Source organism: Mus musculus, chromosome 5, assembly GCF_000001635.26.
Source record: "Mus musculus strain C57BL/6J chromosome 5, GRCm38.p6 C57BL/6J".
In the NCBI taxonomy this organism is placed as follows: domain Eukaryota; kingdom Metazoa; phylum Chordata; class Mammalia; order Rodentia; family Muridae; genus Mus; species Mus musculus.
The window spans coordinates 53,128,957-53,143,170 of record NC_000071.6 but is presented as its reverse complement, the minus strand read 5'-3'; the positions used below and the strand labels follow the sequence as shown (position 1 = coordinate 53,143,170).

The window sequence follows — 14,214 nt, the reverse complement described above, 5'->3', positions numbered from 1 at the left end:
TAGCTGCAGACCTGCGCTTGGAAAGGGGAGATGCTCTGGCTTCGGTAAGGAAATGCTTGGTCTTTACTTATGACCATGCTCCAAATGAATGTCATCAAACAACCGCAAATCACCTGTGTTCCTGGCCAGGACCAGCTCCAGATCCACAGCTGTGGTCACTCACTGACAACCATGATCTTGCTACAGCTCAATCCTCTCTCTACATCCTAATTGGAGCCCGAGAGCCCATCGGTTGTTATGGTTTCCAAATTGAGGCCTAGACCTTCTCTTTCCAGGCACCAAATCAACAGAAATTATTTGAATCTTCTCCATATGCCAGCGTGTTTATCTAATACACATCCATTCTGTGCTGGCCACGTGCCAGCCTGTGTGCTTGGTGCTCAGTGGAGGGACATATGGAGGCATGAGTCACATCCCTGGCCTCAGAGGGCTCATACAGTGGAGAAGATAGGGGACAGAAATGGGGTTGAGGAGAGACACCCGCCCACCAGGGATGGGACTGGACACCATGCAAAGTCCAGAGGAGAAGTGTGAGCTGGGCACTGTTTCTGCCCACCAGGATCTGGCAGTGTAGAGTGGGACACATTCTACATGTGCGCATCTGTGACTGTGGCTCTCGTTTCCCACATTGTAAAGCTTTTTGTGTTTTCCCAGTGTCGTTGAATTGTAGCTAAGCTATCTCTGGGTAGTATGCAGGAAGCCTTTATCACCATCTCAGGGAAGAGTGTCACCTCTGGCAAGGAACTCTCTTTAAATATAGTGCACATAGAAGGGCCTCCCATGGACATGGGCATTCTGGGTGAAAAGGTGAGATGTGCCCAGCGTCCCACGTGCAAAGATGGTGCCAGAGTGAAGGTATGGCTCCAAGGTGGCCATGTGTATCTCATCTGGCATTTCCTGATGGTGAAGCCTTGACTTTGACGTGGTTTGTCCTCTGTCATTGCATTCAAAGGCTGATCAGCAAGCACACACGCTGCCAGTGTATGGCATTGGTCTCATTTAAGAACTTTCCGTACTGCTCAGATTAGCATATGGTGCAGTCTTTGGGCAAGAAGTTATGTGATTAAGATGACAAGAATGCTAAATTAGCTAGCAAGGATACTGGAAATATTTCTACCCTGGAAATGGGAATATCTGGGTTCAGGGATATGCTGCAGTTCCGTGAGCCTTTGTATAAATCAACTACCCTGGGCCTGGTTAACTCCTTCAAAACAAAGAGCTGAGAAAGATGAACCTAGGTTCCATTATTCTACTGTTTCTGATGCATGGGTCCAAAGTTATCATATTCCTGACCTAATTCTTCTGAGTGTCCTTCTGCGTTCTCCTTCCTCTTCCTCACTAATCAAAAGGCGTCATGGCATTGTCTTAGTTAAATTTCTATTGCTGTGGTGAAACACCATGACTAAAAGCAAGTTGGGGAGGGAAGGGTTTATTTGACTTACACTTCCACATTGCTAGTCATCATCAAAGGAAGTCAGGACAGGAACTCAACCAGGAAAGGAACCTGTAAGCAGGAGCTGATGCAAAAGCCATGGAGGGGTGCTGCCTACTGGCTTGCTCCTCATGACTTGCTCAGCCTGCTTTCTTATAGAACCCAGGACCACCAGCCCAGGGATGGCACTGCCCACAATGGGCTGGGCCCTTCCCTATTGATCACTAATTAAGAAAATACCCCATAGTTGGATTTTATGGAGGCATTTTCTTTTTTGTTGTTGTTTTGTTTTGTTTTGTGGGGAATGGGTCGGGACAGGGTTTCCCTGTGTAGCCCTGACTGCCCCAGAATTGGCTCTGTAGACCAGGCTGGCCTCAAACTCATAGCGATCCACCTGCCTTGACCTCCTGAGTGCTACCACCATCAGGCCATCGACATTTTCTTAGTTGAGGTTCCTTCCTCTTAGATAACTCTAGCTTGTGCCAAGTTGACATAAACTATCCAGCACAAACATACTTGTGAAAAATATTTTCATCCTACCTTTTGGTTTGGTTTTATTAAATAAGTAAGTTGGGGTCCAGTAGAAACTTGGGTAGAATTCAACCTTTGGTTTGATTTCTACTTCTATTGGAGATCCTGAAAACTATAGAGCTAAGCAAACACTGTGTCTTTCTCATACCATGCAGGAAGTTAGGGGTCATTTTAGTTTCTCAGAATAGAACCAAAATACATAGTAGAAAGTGAAGTATGGTGGTCTGAGGCTCAGTCTGCTTTCCTGGGTTCGAATCCTGCCTCCCATTCTCACATACCATACAATTCTGGGAAGTCTGAGGTGGATGGGGATGTCAGGGGCTCCCCTGTAGGTTTAGGTGTGGTGATGTGGGTGCTGGCCCATGATCACACTGTGTGTTGATCACCACCTCCAGTTGTTATAGAGCCAACCAAACAGAGCAGATGCCCAATTCATGCAAAGAAAGCCCTCCCCATGGTCACATCACGTGACCCCATTCATCTTATCTAAGCTGAGGGAGGTTGGCTGGGACATTGGGAAAGTAGAGGGGACCCGTGATTATGAATAAATCTGGAGCAACGGAGATCTTCAGACCTCAGGGACCCTTTCAGTCCCCACTCACGGATACACCATTTCCCTCACATAGTCCTCTATACGCCTGAGCTAGGTGCTTTTTGCAACAAGAACACCAAAGCCTATTTCTCTATACAGGGAACAAGTCACCTCTTCTGGAAGTCTCACATTTGCTAGAAGGAAACTTCTTAGCTTCTGCCTCTTGCCTCAGGTGCAGGCAACTGATTTCCCAGGGTCCTTCCTCTTTTTCAGTACACTCTCAAACTGAGTCAGAAGTCACTGCGCGTCATCCCTCAGGGACCTGAGCCAATGACTCTTGACTGTTTCAACACAGATAACATGTTTTATCTGGGTGTCAAATTAGATAACCCCAGAGGAAAGCACCCAGGATGACCAAATCCATCCAACCTGCCTCACAGATTCAACCCCCTCCCCAGCATGTATGAGTGACAGGGACACAGCTCTCACCACAATCAATGGAGGTGATCGATGGCTGATGAAGCGAGAAGTTGGGGCTCGTGGCTGTTCCACAAATGTGGGCGAGATGATGGTGATGATGGTGGTGGCGGTGATGATGATGATGATAACAATGGTGTCTTGAAATACTGCTGAGTCTAGAACTGATTAAGAGTATGGGGGTGGGGGGGTGTTCTGTTTTGTTTTGCCTTTTAAAGGTTCAGGGTTTATATGTAAGTATTTTCTATTGAATGCTGGAGTCTCTGTGATGCCTGTGAGGATTCGGGGTTTATTTTTCTCATAATCATTGCTGTTTATCAATGTTTAGGGTCAAGGAGTTAAAAAGAACAGACGGCTCGCCTTAGAGCTCATGAAGAAAGCTGCTTCCAAGGTAACCCGTGCATATTGTCAGGAGGAAACAGCTCCTCTCACGCCCACGCTCTCAGAAAGCCTTGCAAGCAAATGGCCAGCTTTCTTCCACAAAGCTGAGGTGGGAGAGGGGTGGGGAGGGGTCCCCCGGCGCAGCAACTAGTCATTTTTAAGTTATAACACACACATAATCTTGCCACAACGAGGACAGCACCGTTCAAAGGCTCAATGTACCTTGCCACCAATAGAATCCGGGCTGATTTTGTTTGAAGGCTAAAATTATAATCAGGAGCTGCCCTGATAACAAGCAGTGGGGCTCCTTGGAATTGAATGAGGAGAACGGCTATTGAATTAGGAAAACCAAAGCCTAATTTCCTGGAAAGTTAACCCTCTTCTGACCGGTTCCCGTTTGCTTCTTGTGCTTCGAGGGGCTGCTCTCACCAAGGTCAGAGCTCTGTGATTAGTATGCCTTTGTTACTATTTATACTTCAGTCAGCTGGTTTCAATAGAACCCTGCAGAATGGAGGCCACAATAGCACTTGAATAAGACACAAGCAGGTGCACACATGCACACACATGTGTGCAGACTTCATGTCCAAATGCATGCATGCTTGCACCTGTGTGTAGACACACAAATGAATAGATTCATAGAAGTCACTGATTCTTCACTTGTCAGGGGACTCTCTTGCTCTTCTTGGTCCCTGGCTAGTCCTTTGTTCTCAAGGCTTCTGAAACTCCATCATGCTAACTTTTCTCCCAACTTTTTTTTCCCTTGGGGAAGCTCAGAGCATCCTGCCCTTTAGACCGGAAAGTTGCAGCAGGGAGTAAGAGATTCAGAGAAGGCTTTTCTATCTAGGTACTAGCAGTGCACGTGATCCCGCTTCTTATGTGCGTACCCAAGGGGTGCACAGACATAGATACGCAGTTCAATGATGGTCACTGCATTTACTGTGTTCAGGACATCCTCAGGTGGGGTTGTGTGAGGCTTGTTGGGGCAGATGTGAAATGTGCATCTCTTAGTCCTCCGCCCTTACCCAGTGGTGAATTCCCCTTCAGCCTGCCTTATTTCAGATTACAAAGCAGATTTTTTCAGAGCCTCTGTGCCCTGGAATGCTGTGTGGCTCTCGCTCTTTCATTCAGCAAGGACTCACTAAGAGCTCGGTGTATACCAGACATGTTATGGCAAAGCAGGAGCGTCTCTCAGGATTATTCTTGTCCTGTAAGATAACCAAGCTTTCACAGTCTACCATCACATGCACTCAGTAGGAACAAGGATGCTAGAACACAGGCTGACTTAAGCAGCCCCTTCCTTAGAGCCCACATTACCAGCTCAGTTTTGAATCCATCCCTCTCTTCCCTCCCTGCTGCTCCAGCCCCTATTAGACCCCGAGTCCCATCAGAGCTGGGGATGCCAACTCATCTCGGAGCACCAAAGCTTGGTGTTTAGGGCAGAAAAATCAACAGATGGACAGGCGGGGTCACCTAGAAACCATCCCAAGCCAGCTCAGGAGTCAGACACAAACATCCTGCTGCAACCCAGTTCTCATGAATGTGAAGGGCATGCTGGATCCTGCTGGGTGCGGAGAGGCATCTGCAGGGGTATTACGTAAGAGCCCATAGGCATTGAGCGATGATTTGGGGACCAGCGTCACTGATGAGCTGGAAGGCAGAAAACCCAGCAGCAGCCGGGCAGAATCCACCTGGGAAGTCTCTTAGGCAGGCTCATGCTGTCTGGCAGCTAGCTTTCCTTAGTGCCATCTGCCCCTCGAAAAAGAGAAAGGGGAAGACTGGGGAAGAATGCTGCCACAGCAACGCCTCCAGAAGCCATAATAATAATAATAACTTTCCCTCTTTTTCTAAAATTTAGGGATTGCATCAGGCTGTCAATGGCCTGGGATGGTATTACCACAAATTCAGGAAAAATTATGCCAAAGCAGCCAAGTACTGGTTAAAGGCAGAAGAAATGGGGAACCCAGATGCGTCTTACAATCTTGGGGTCCTGTATTTGGATGGCATTTTCCCGGGAGTTCCTGGAAGGAATCTGGTGAGTGAGCCTGAGAAAGCTCTTCATCCGGCCAATGGCTGGTTGAGAATACTTGTGGATGGTATGCTGAGTGCCCCGCCTGGAGTAGGCATGGCGTGGAACAGTGAGATGCCAGGGCTGTACATGATTGACTACCAAAGATATTTCAAAGGTTGGTGGAGGAAATAGGATTTTTGCTGATGGGCTGGTGTCTTAGTTAGGGTTTTACTGCTGTGAACAGACACCATGGCCAAGGAAACTCTTATAAGGACAACATTTAATTAGGGCTGGCTTACAGGTTCAGAAGTTTAGTCCTATATCATCAAGGTTGGAGCATGGCACAGTCTAGGTAGGCATGGTGCAAGAGGAGCTGAGAGTTCTACATCTTCATCTGAAGGCTGCTAGGAGAAGACTGGTTTCCAGGTAGCAAGGAGGAAGGTCTTAAAACCCAGACTCACAATGATACACTTCCTCCAACAAGGCTACACTTACTCTGACAAGGCCACACCCACTCCAACAAGGCCACACACACTCCAACAAGGCCACACCCACTCCAACAAGGCCACACCACCTACTAGTACCACTCCATATGCCAAATATACTGAAGCCACCACAGTTGGTCTGTGGCTATGAGAATGGGAAGGAGTCAGTGAAAACATTTATTGAGATTAAGAGTGGAGTAACCAATGTTGGCATGGACAATATTATAGCTACCCTAGATTTGCCAAGAGCATCAGGGTACATTGGGAGGTGTTCTTTGTGAGACACCAGTCTACCCTGCAGAACTCCTCATGGAATTCTTGCTGCACTTCCCACTAGGAACTGTCAGACGCCACTTTTGGTTTTTGGTTTTTTAAATAGCTCTTCATTAGACCAGGCTGACTTCAAACTTATTTGACCAAACTTCTTGATCCTCCTTCCTCCGCCCCTCAAGGGCTAGGATAACAAGTATATACCACCACGTTTGTCTTCAGAAGCCACATGTTACAGTTGAAAACAAACAACAAAAGAGGTTTGGAGAGAATAAGGCCACAGATTGTCAGAAAGCAAGCTGGGATTCGATCCCAGGCCCTTCCTGCCTTCCATGCTTTTAAAAAAAACAATAGTTCACCACCCTCTGAATAATAATGGTGATCAGTGGGAGTCAGTACACACACTCACATACACATACACACTCACATACATACATACACACTCTCACACATACATACATACTCTCACAAACACATACACTCTTGTATATACATACATACTCTCACACACACATATACACCCTCACACACATTACACTCTCACACACATACACACTCACACACACACACACACACATGAATGCACACACATACACACACAGATGCACACGCAAGAACATACACAGATGCACACACATACACACACACATGCCAAATGTTTGTTGACTTTCTTCCCTCCACCTCTCCCCGGCTGCACTAAAGCTGATATTTTTATGCATTGCCAATGTCTAGTACCCCTCCTACACATCTGTGAGCATGGATTTATTCCCTGTCATGTTCTAATTTTCACCTTGCCACTAGAAGCGTGGTTTTTGTGCATGAGCGTAAAGAAAGGTATTAAGCAAGGTTACGAAAGCAAACACTTGAGTTGTCACCCAGTGTGACTCCTGTCACGCCCCTCCATTGAGTGTACAGTGCTTTTGTGAGGACCCTGTGAGGCCATAGCACGCTTGGAGACGTCTTATATCCTGGGCCTCTGGGATGGGCTGTCTTTTTGGAGCTATTTCTTGGCGTGGTTTGCTTTAAGGCATCAGAAGACACAAAACTGTGATAGAGTTGTCCTTGAGGTACCTCCAGACCTTGTCTGCTGAAGCCAGGGTGGCCAGGAGAACTCTGCACTCATGAGAGTGTCTCTTCTTTATCTATCTTTACAGACACTGGCTGGTGAATACTTCCATAAAGCTGCACAAGGTGGACACATCGAAGGGACATTGTGGTGTTCCCTTTACTATATCACCGGCAACCTGGAGACCTTCCCTAGAGATCCAGAGAAAGCTGTTGTGTAAGACTCTGTCAGATGTTGCCTTCCAGCGAGAACCTATGTCCTCTGTTCACCTTGTCTAATAAAAGGGATCTCTTTCATTTCCTCTTCCCCTCCCTCCCTCCCTCTCCCTTCCTCCTCCCTCCCTCCTTCCTTCCCTTCTTCCCTCTTTCCCCCCTCTCACTTCATTCCTCTTCCTACTTCCCTCCCCTTTCTGCTGATTTCTTTATGTCTCTTTGCACCTTTTAAAATTTAGTTTTTACCCTTATCAGTTATACATAAATATAGATTTAAAATAAGCAAACCAGCTAGGACTGGAGAGAGGGCTCAGAGGTTAAGAGCCCTTGCTGCCCTTGCAGAGGACCTGAGTTCGAGTCCCAACACCCACACAGCAGCTCATAACCATCTCTAGGCCCTCTTTTGACATCCTCAGCCACCACTCACACCTGTGTTGCCCGGACATACATGTAGGTGAAGCATCCATAAAACTAAAACATGCGATTGGAGTGTAAAAGAAGAGCAGATAATTGACAGGGGAAGAATTTTAAATTTTTAATTATAAAAATTCAGCAAGGCAAAACAAGCAACCCTTGACTCTACCCCTTACCCCACTCAGTTCCTGGTCCATAGAATAAGTCACTGTCTGACAGTTACTTATTCCTTCCTGGCCTCCACGTCTAGGCAGCGCCCTTATTGCTGTGTTCTCACCACAGGCCTTGTCTAGGGATGCTTCCTGGGAGAATGGAGATACACTTTTCTTTCTTTGCTACCTTCCAGGATCCAGTAAGGCTTTCTGTCTGCCGCCATCTTCCCCATGAATTTTTGGTCCTGGTTAAAATACTATTGAATTAGTGTTACAAAGCCACAAGCCACACTATCCTAGCTTTTTCTTTCTTGTCTAAGTACCTATTGAGGAGGTATTATTGTTGTTCTCTATAGATATATGTATGTATCATTTTCCATAAATATTTTTAACCTCATTTTATGTGTATGTGTGCTTTGCCTGCACATGTCTGTATACCACATAGTATGCCTAGTGCCCAAGGAGGCCAGAAAAGCGGGGTCAGTACCCTGGAACAGGAGTTATGGAAAGTTATAAGCCATGATGCAGAGGTTGGGAGTCAAAGCCAGGTCCCCTGGAAGAGCAGTGGGTGCTCATCACTGCTGCTCGTCACTGCAGTCTCATCACTTTCCATAGCCGTGATCAAATTCTTGTGTCACTTAAATCCCCTCTCAGCCCAGACACACAGTGAGTCCTATCAATTAATCTGTCAGCATTATCCTTCCTAGGGCCTTTTTGGGGAACACTGTTGTTACCCTGAGACTGACTTTGTCGCATACTGGGGCATCTCCTCCCTTCCATCTCTTTTTGCTTTGGCTCCCCGGGCCGGGCCTGCTCTTTCCCAGTCCTCTTCTTCCCAGGGTTTTCTTGGAACAAATCCTTGCCGTAACCTGGAGACAGGTGAGGGGCACATTTTCAAAGAGTATTCACTTATTCATATTTTATGTGTATGTTTGTGATTTATCTGTATCTATCTGTGCACTGTGTGAATGCAGTGCCCACAGTAGTCAGAAGAGGGCATCAGATCCCCTGGAACTGAGTTATAAACAACTGTGAGTCCTGTGTGGGCACAGACCCAGGGTCCTTTGCAAGATCAGCAAGTGCTCTTAACTACTGACCCTTCTCTCCAGCCACCAAGGAGGGCCATTTTAAAAGTCTAGCTTACCCAAGATGCTTTTCAGAGTCTGGCCAGCTGTGGTTCGTGGATGGGATAAAGGCTGGTGCCTGTTCTGGAGAGCTAGGCAAGCTCTTTGCATTTATATCAGGTAACAAAGCAAACAAAGAAAGCCCAGCTGTGACCTACAGAGTTAAAAGATATTTCACCCTTCATAGGAAAGAGAAAACACGCCTTTGGCTACATCTCACCTGTAGCCTTGCTCTTCTAAAAGGATGTTTTCCTAAAGACGGCTGGGATCAAATCCATCCTGACCTTGCCTTAGTGATAAACCTTAGGCTAATTTGAAGTCTTTTCACATTGTTATGTAGGGTGTTTGGGGTGAACATTCACTCTGCGTAGGTTTCCTTAGTAGTCCTTTGTCTTTGATGATCAGAGAGCATATTCTAGCGACCTCAGTCCTTGTGAAGCATGTGTGGTGAGCTGCATATGAACAGTTTTGTTAGATGCTTTCTACTGTCTTTAAACCCTGTCGAGTTCAAAGTCTGCATACAGCATACATCCAATTTGTTGATTACATTGTTTCAGACCTTCTGTATTCCTTCTGGCTTTTCCTGTTCTGCTTGTTAAGCCATTTGCTGAAAGAAATGTATTGTTAGAACTCTCTCTGTATGTAGACTTAACTTGTTTCCTTATAGTTATGACAACTTTGTACTGTATATCTTGAATGTGTGTAATTGGATCACGTAGACTTATTTTGCTTTTTGAGTGAGCTCTCATATAATTATTTTTTGGAATTATTTATTTTATGTATATGAGTACACTGTAGCTGTCCTCACACACACCAGAAGAGGGCATTAGATCCCATTATAGATGGTTACGAGCTACCATGTGGTTGCTGGGACTTGGACTCAGGACCTCTGGAAGAGGTCAGTGCTCTTAACCACTGAGCCATCGCTCCAGCCCAAACTCTGGTATCATTTTACAATGCTCTTTTTATCTCTGTTACTGGGCATGACCTTAGTCTCCATTTAGTTTAATTCTTTCTCTGTCCTTTACTGTGTCATTTTTTTCTTTAATATATAATTCTTACAAGCAGCATATAGTTGAATTTTATATAAGTTATTCCATCTGACAGTTTTAGGGGTTTATTAATTTTTAATTTTTTTTTTACTTTTTAATTGGCATATTTAGCCCATTTATATTTAATGCAATTGTAAGTATACTTGGCTTTAAAATCTACCACTTTAGAGCTGGAGAAATGGCATATCTATCTATCTATATATATATATATATATATATATACACATATATACATATATATATTGAGCTTACTCATACATACCAAATAAACCTTTAAAATATGCTATTTTATTATTTCCTGTTTACCTTATGTGGTTCATTTCCCATCTTTTGTTTTCTCTTTTCTTATCATTTTATATTAATTAATTTGTTTTATAATTTATTCTATTTTCCCCCTTCTAGTAACTCAACACTACTCATTTTTATGGTTTTGGTTTGACTTGGTTTGGTTTGAGCTGGGCTTCTCTGTGTAGTTCTAATTGTCCTGGAGCTCACTATGTAAACCAAGCTGGCATCAAACTTACAAAAAGTCTCCTGCTTCTGCCTTCCATGTGCTGGTATTAAAGGTGTGTACCACCACACCAGGAAAAATTTTGTAATTTTTTTCCAATGGTTTAAGTCTACAGATTACAACATAGTAATTAATTGTTAATAACTCCTCTAGGATACATTAGGGAGCAGATTAAAAACACAGGAACCTTGACCAGGGCACCATATATTTCAATAAATATATTTATTTTTATTTTTTATTTTTGTAGTACCAGGGATTGAACCCAGGGCCTGACACACAGTAAGTCACTGTTGTACCTCTGGGCTGTACCGATAGGTCCAGTAAGCTTATTTTAATAGGAGCAGTTATAGAACCCTTGGCGGAGATGTCTCTCTATATCAATAGAATGTTATTATTATGTGTGCTACATGGCTTTGGTTCCATAGCAGGCTGCTACTCAGCATTTATAAACGAGGACATTGAACGAGAGCTCTCAAAATGCATTCTCTTTACCTCCTTAATATTCGGTTCTGCTTTGTTGCTTTATAAAAATTCAAACAAGAAAATATTCCCCAAGTGGGATTGATGAAGATCGTACGAGGGAAGGTGATTACCTGATCTGCTGCTGCAAGCCGCATGGTTTCCCTTTCTTCCTTTTCTTTTTCAGATGGGCAAAGCATGTGGCCGAAAAAAACGGATACCTGGGACACGTCATCCGCAAAGGTCTCAACGCCTACCTGGAGGGCCTGTGGTAAGCTGGGGACCCTCGCCAGAGTAAACCTCCTCGGCCCTTCACGTTCAACCTGCCAGCATAGTCTTAGAAGAAAGAACCTTAAAATGCAAACCTAAAAGCAATTTACAGGGAAATCACAGCCTCCCAGTAATGATATTCCGAGTCACACAGACTGATTGGCTGTTGATTGGAAAACATTGCATTTCCATGTTTAATTATACACAAAAATTAGTTCTCTAGGGGGGGAGTGTCCACATTCATCAAGTTGAGAGACGCGCATACTCCAATTTCTCTTTCCTTCAAACCTGTTCTTCTTGGCTGTAGAGTTAGACACTACACAGGCAGTCCCTCGTAAGGCCTCTCTTTCCCCTACCAAGTGACCCGGAACCTAGTAGCATATCCACTTGTTGAGGGAAAAAGGAGACCTGTGTGTAAGGTCAAGGTTCTGCCTTCTCCTTCACAAATCGTTGGCTGTACCTAGGAACCCAGGATTGTTGGATGCCACTCCCAAGCAGATGCCCCCTTTCTGAGCTTTTCATGAATAGCCCATCCTGTCCTGAAGAGATAAGATACTCCGAAAACTTTTGCAACCCCGTGACTGTTTGGAGATCTTATACATCGGTGGGCAGCATCCAAGCACCACCTGCCTCATTCCCCACTTTGCTTTCTTCTGTGGAGCCTAGCACTCCATCTTTGCTCCCTCGGGCCACATTTTCTTGACTGGCTTATTGCCTAAATGATCTGGGTATTTCCATAATAACGAAAATGGATATGCAAATCATCAGAAATCCCCTCGGTCCACTGCCTCAAAGACATTAGACCAGACCTAGAATAGATCACACTCTGATACGAACCTTAATTAAAAATAAAAGCATAGGCCCAAAAGGATGCTGTTTTCCCTTCTGGTCCATAGCTGAACCAACAGATCAGTGAGCAAGGATCTTAAATCAAAGCATGCTGGGAAATGAGGCTCTTGAAAAAGCACCAAATACAAATGTTTGTTTTGTCATCCCGGAACAGCTCATTATCTATAGCTTCCCCTCTCATGATCAGGAAGAAGTTTCTTTAAGTGAAAGGACTGTCCCCAACTGTGAACATGCCTCGCCACATCTGTTTTGTATATTTTAATCTTGTTTCCCAAGTGGAATTTAGCTCATAAGAATCTCAACCCCGGGGCTGGGAGTGGTGGTGCAGGCCTTTAGTCCCAGCACTCTGGAGAACGGAGGCAGGAACATCACAGCAAGTTCAAGGGCCAGCTGGATCTACATAGGGAGTTCCAGGCTAGCCAAGGCTACATAGCAAAACCCTAGCTACAAAACAAACAAACAAAATCTCTCTGAAATCTAACTTTAACTTCTTTCTCAACCCCAGCTCTTCTTCTCACAAGCCTCTTAGGGTGAACTAGACACCCAGTTATCAAAGTGCTCCTTTGTGGTGTTTTCCTGGAAGAGGGACATGTCGGTAAACACAGTCAGGCCTGCAGACCCAGCCTCAGATGACTGAGGCCCGTGTTTCCATACAGAGGGCTTGTTGATGGCTTTGTTTTCTTGCCTGCTTTTGAATTAAACTCCACAAAACACCTCAGCTCACACATTTTAAATATTGCCATGAAGGGTTGGATAAACGGGGATGTGCATGGTTTGTTTTCTCTCTCAGCCATAGTGTGGGGTCCCCTACGCACGCTATGGTGGCAGGGGAAGAGAAGGAGACTCCTGCCCTATGTGCGTTTCTGATTCTGTTAAGTTTCACTCTAGTGGGCTGGAGGGTTGGCTAAGTGCTTAAGAGCACGCACTACTCTTCCAGAGGACCCAAGTTTTGCCGCCCGGCACCCACATCAGGCATCTCACAACCAGCTCCAGGGGAATATCATACATAGCTCTGGCCTCTGCAGTCACTTATGCTCATGTGCACATCACTACACAGACACACACATAAATACAATTAAAAATATTAAATTGTTTTAAATTAAATAAAACCCAACTGTATGAAAAAACCTTCAAAGAATAAAAAGCATTATTTAAAAAAATAAAAAGGTTTAGTGTAGTACAGAAATATAGGGCACCTTACCACCAGCCACAAGGACAACAAACGTTATCTTGGGGACTGTTCACCGTCCTTCCTCTTCCAAGTGTTGTTTTCTCGAATGGCCGGTGTTCAGTCTGACTCCAAGCCTCTGCCCTTGCCATTTCTTCTACCCAAGAATCCTGCCCAGCTCCTCCCTGCTTTTCATGGGGCATGCCTGCTCCTAGCTTGCCAGTTGTCACAGCCGTGTCCTAGTGCCCTGCATGTGGGAGCACCTAGGAAGTGTTCAGAAACTGCTAAGTGAATTAACTAAGGAGAATGAAGGACGATGCTGGTGGCAAAGTCTCTGAAAATTTGGATAAGGAAAATATGCTACCTGGCTTGGGAGGTTTAGGGGAGTCTTGACAACAGAATTAGGGGGAACACAGCCTTGAAGGATGGATAGAAGGTCCTCTCAGCCAGGCACGGAGTAGAGTTTCTAGCAAAGAAAATTGCAGAAGCAGAAGTAAAGGGGAAAAAAAATGAGGAGCAAGATTGGAAAATGTAAGTCGTTCCATTTGTAGCAAGAGCCACTCCTGATTAAGACGTAGTCAAGCCTGAGGCGCTCGCTCTGCTTGATAGGACTATATGAGTGACAAAGTATCTGCTTTATATTTAATTGATGACAAGAACGGAGAGGGGGCTCGTTCAGAATCCAAGTTAAGGGAGCCAAGCTTTTGAACTGAAGATGTGGCTTGAAGCCCTTGACTGGTTCTGCCTTGTTTACTTGATAGAGATCCATACAAAACAGTATGTTCCATGGGCATGAGTCCTGAAGCTAACCGTGAAGATCA

At 44.9% G+C, this 14,214-nt stretch overlaps 1 protein-coding gene across 2 annotated transcripts in view; it reads left to right on the top strand.

Moving 5' to 3' along the window:
- Positions 1-14,214, top strand: part of Sel1l3 (sel-1 suppressor of lin-12-like 3 (C. elegans)) — a 106,370-nt gene that overhangs the window by 70,282 nt on the left and 21,874 nt on the right. For both annotated transcript variants that reach the window (NM_172710.3, XM_011240730.1), the window contains 4 exons: positions 3,301-3,363; positions 5,209-5,385; positions 7,271-7,398; positions 11,294-11,377. In NM_172710.3, coding sequence (NP_766298.2) covers positions 3,301-3,363; positions 5,209-5,385; positions 7,271-7,398; positions 11,294-11,377 — 452 coding nt within the window. The remainder of the gene's footprint in view (positions 1-3,300; positions 3,364-5,208; positions 5,386-7,270; positions 7,399-11,293; positions 11,378-14,214) is intronic.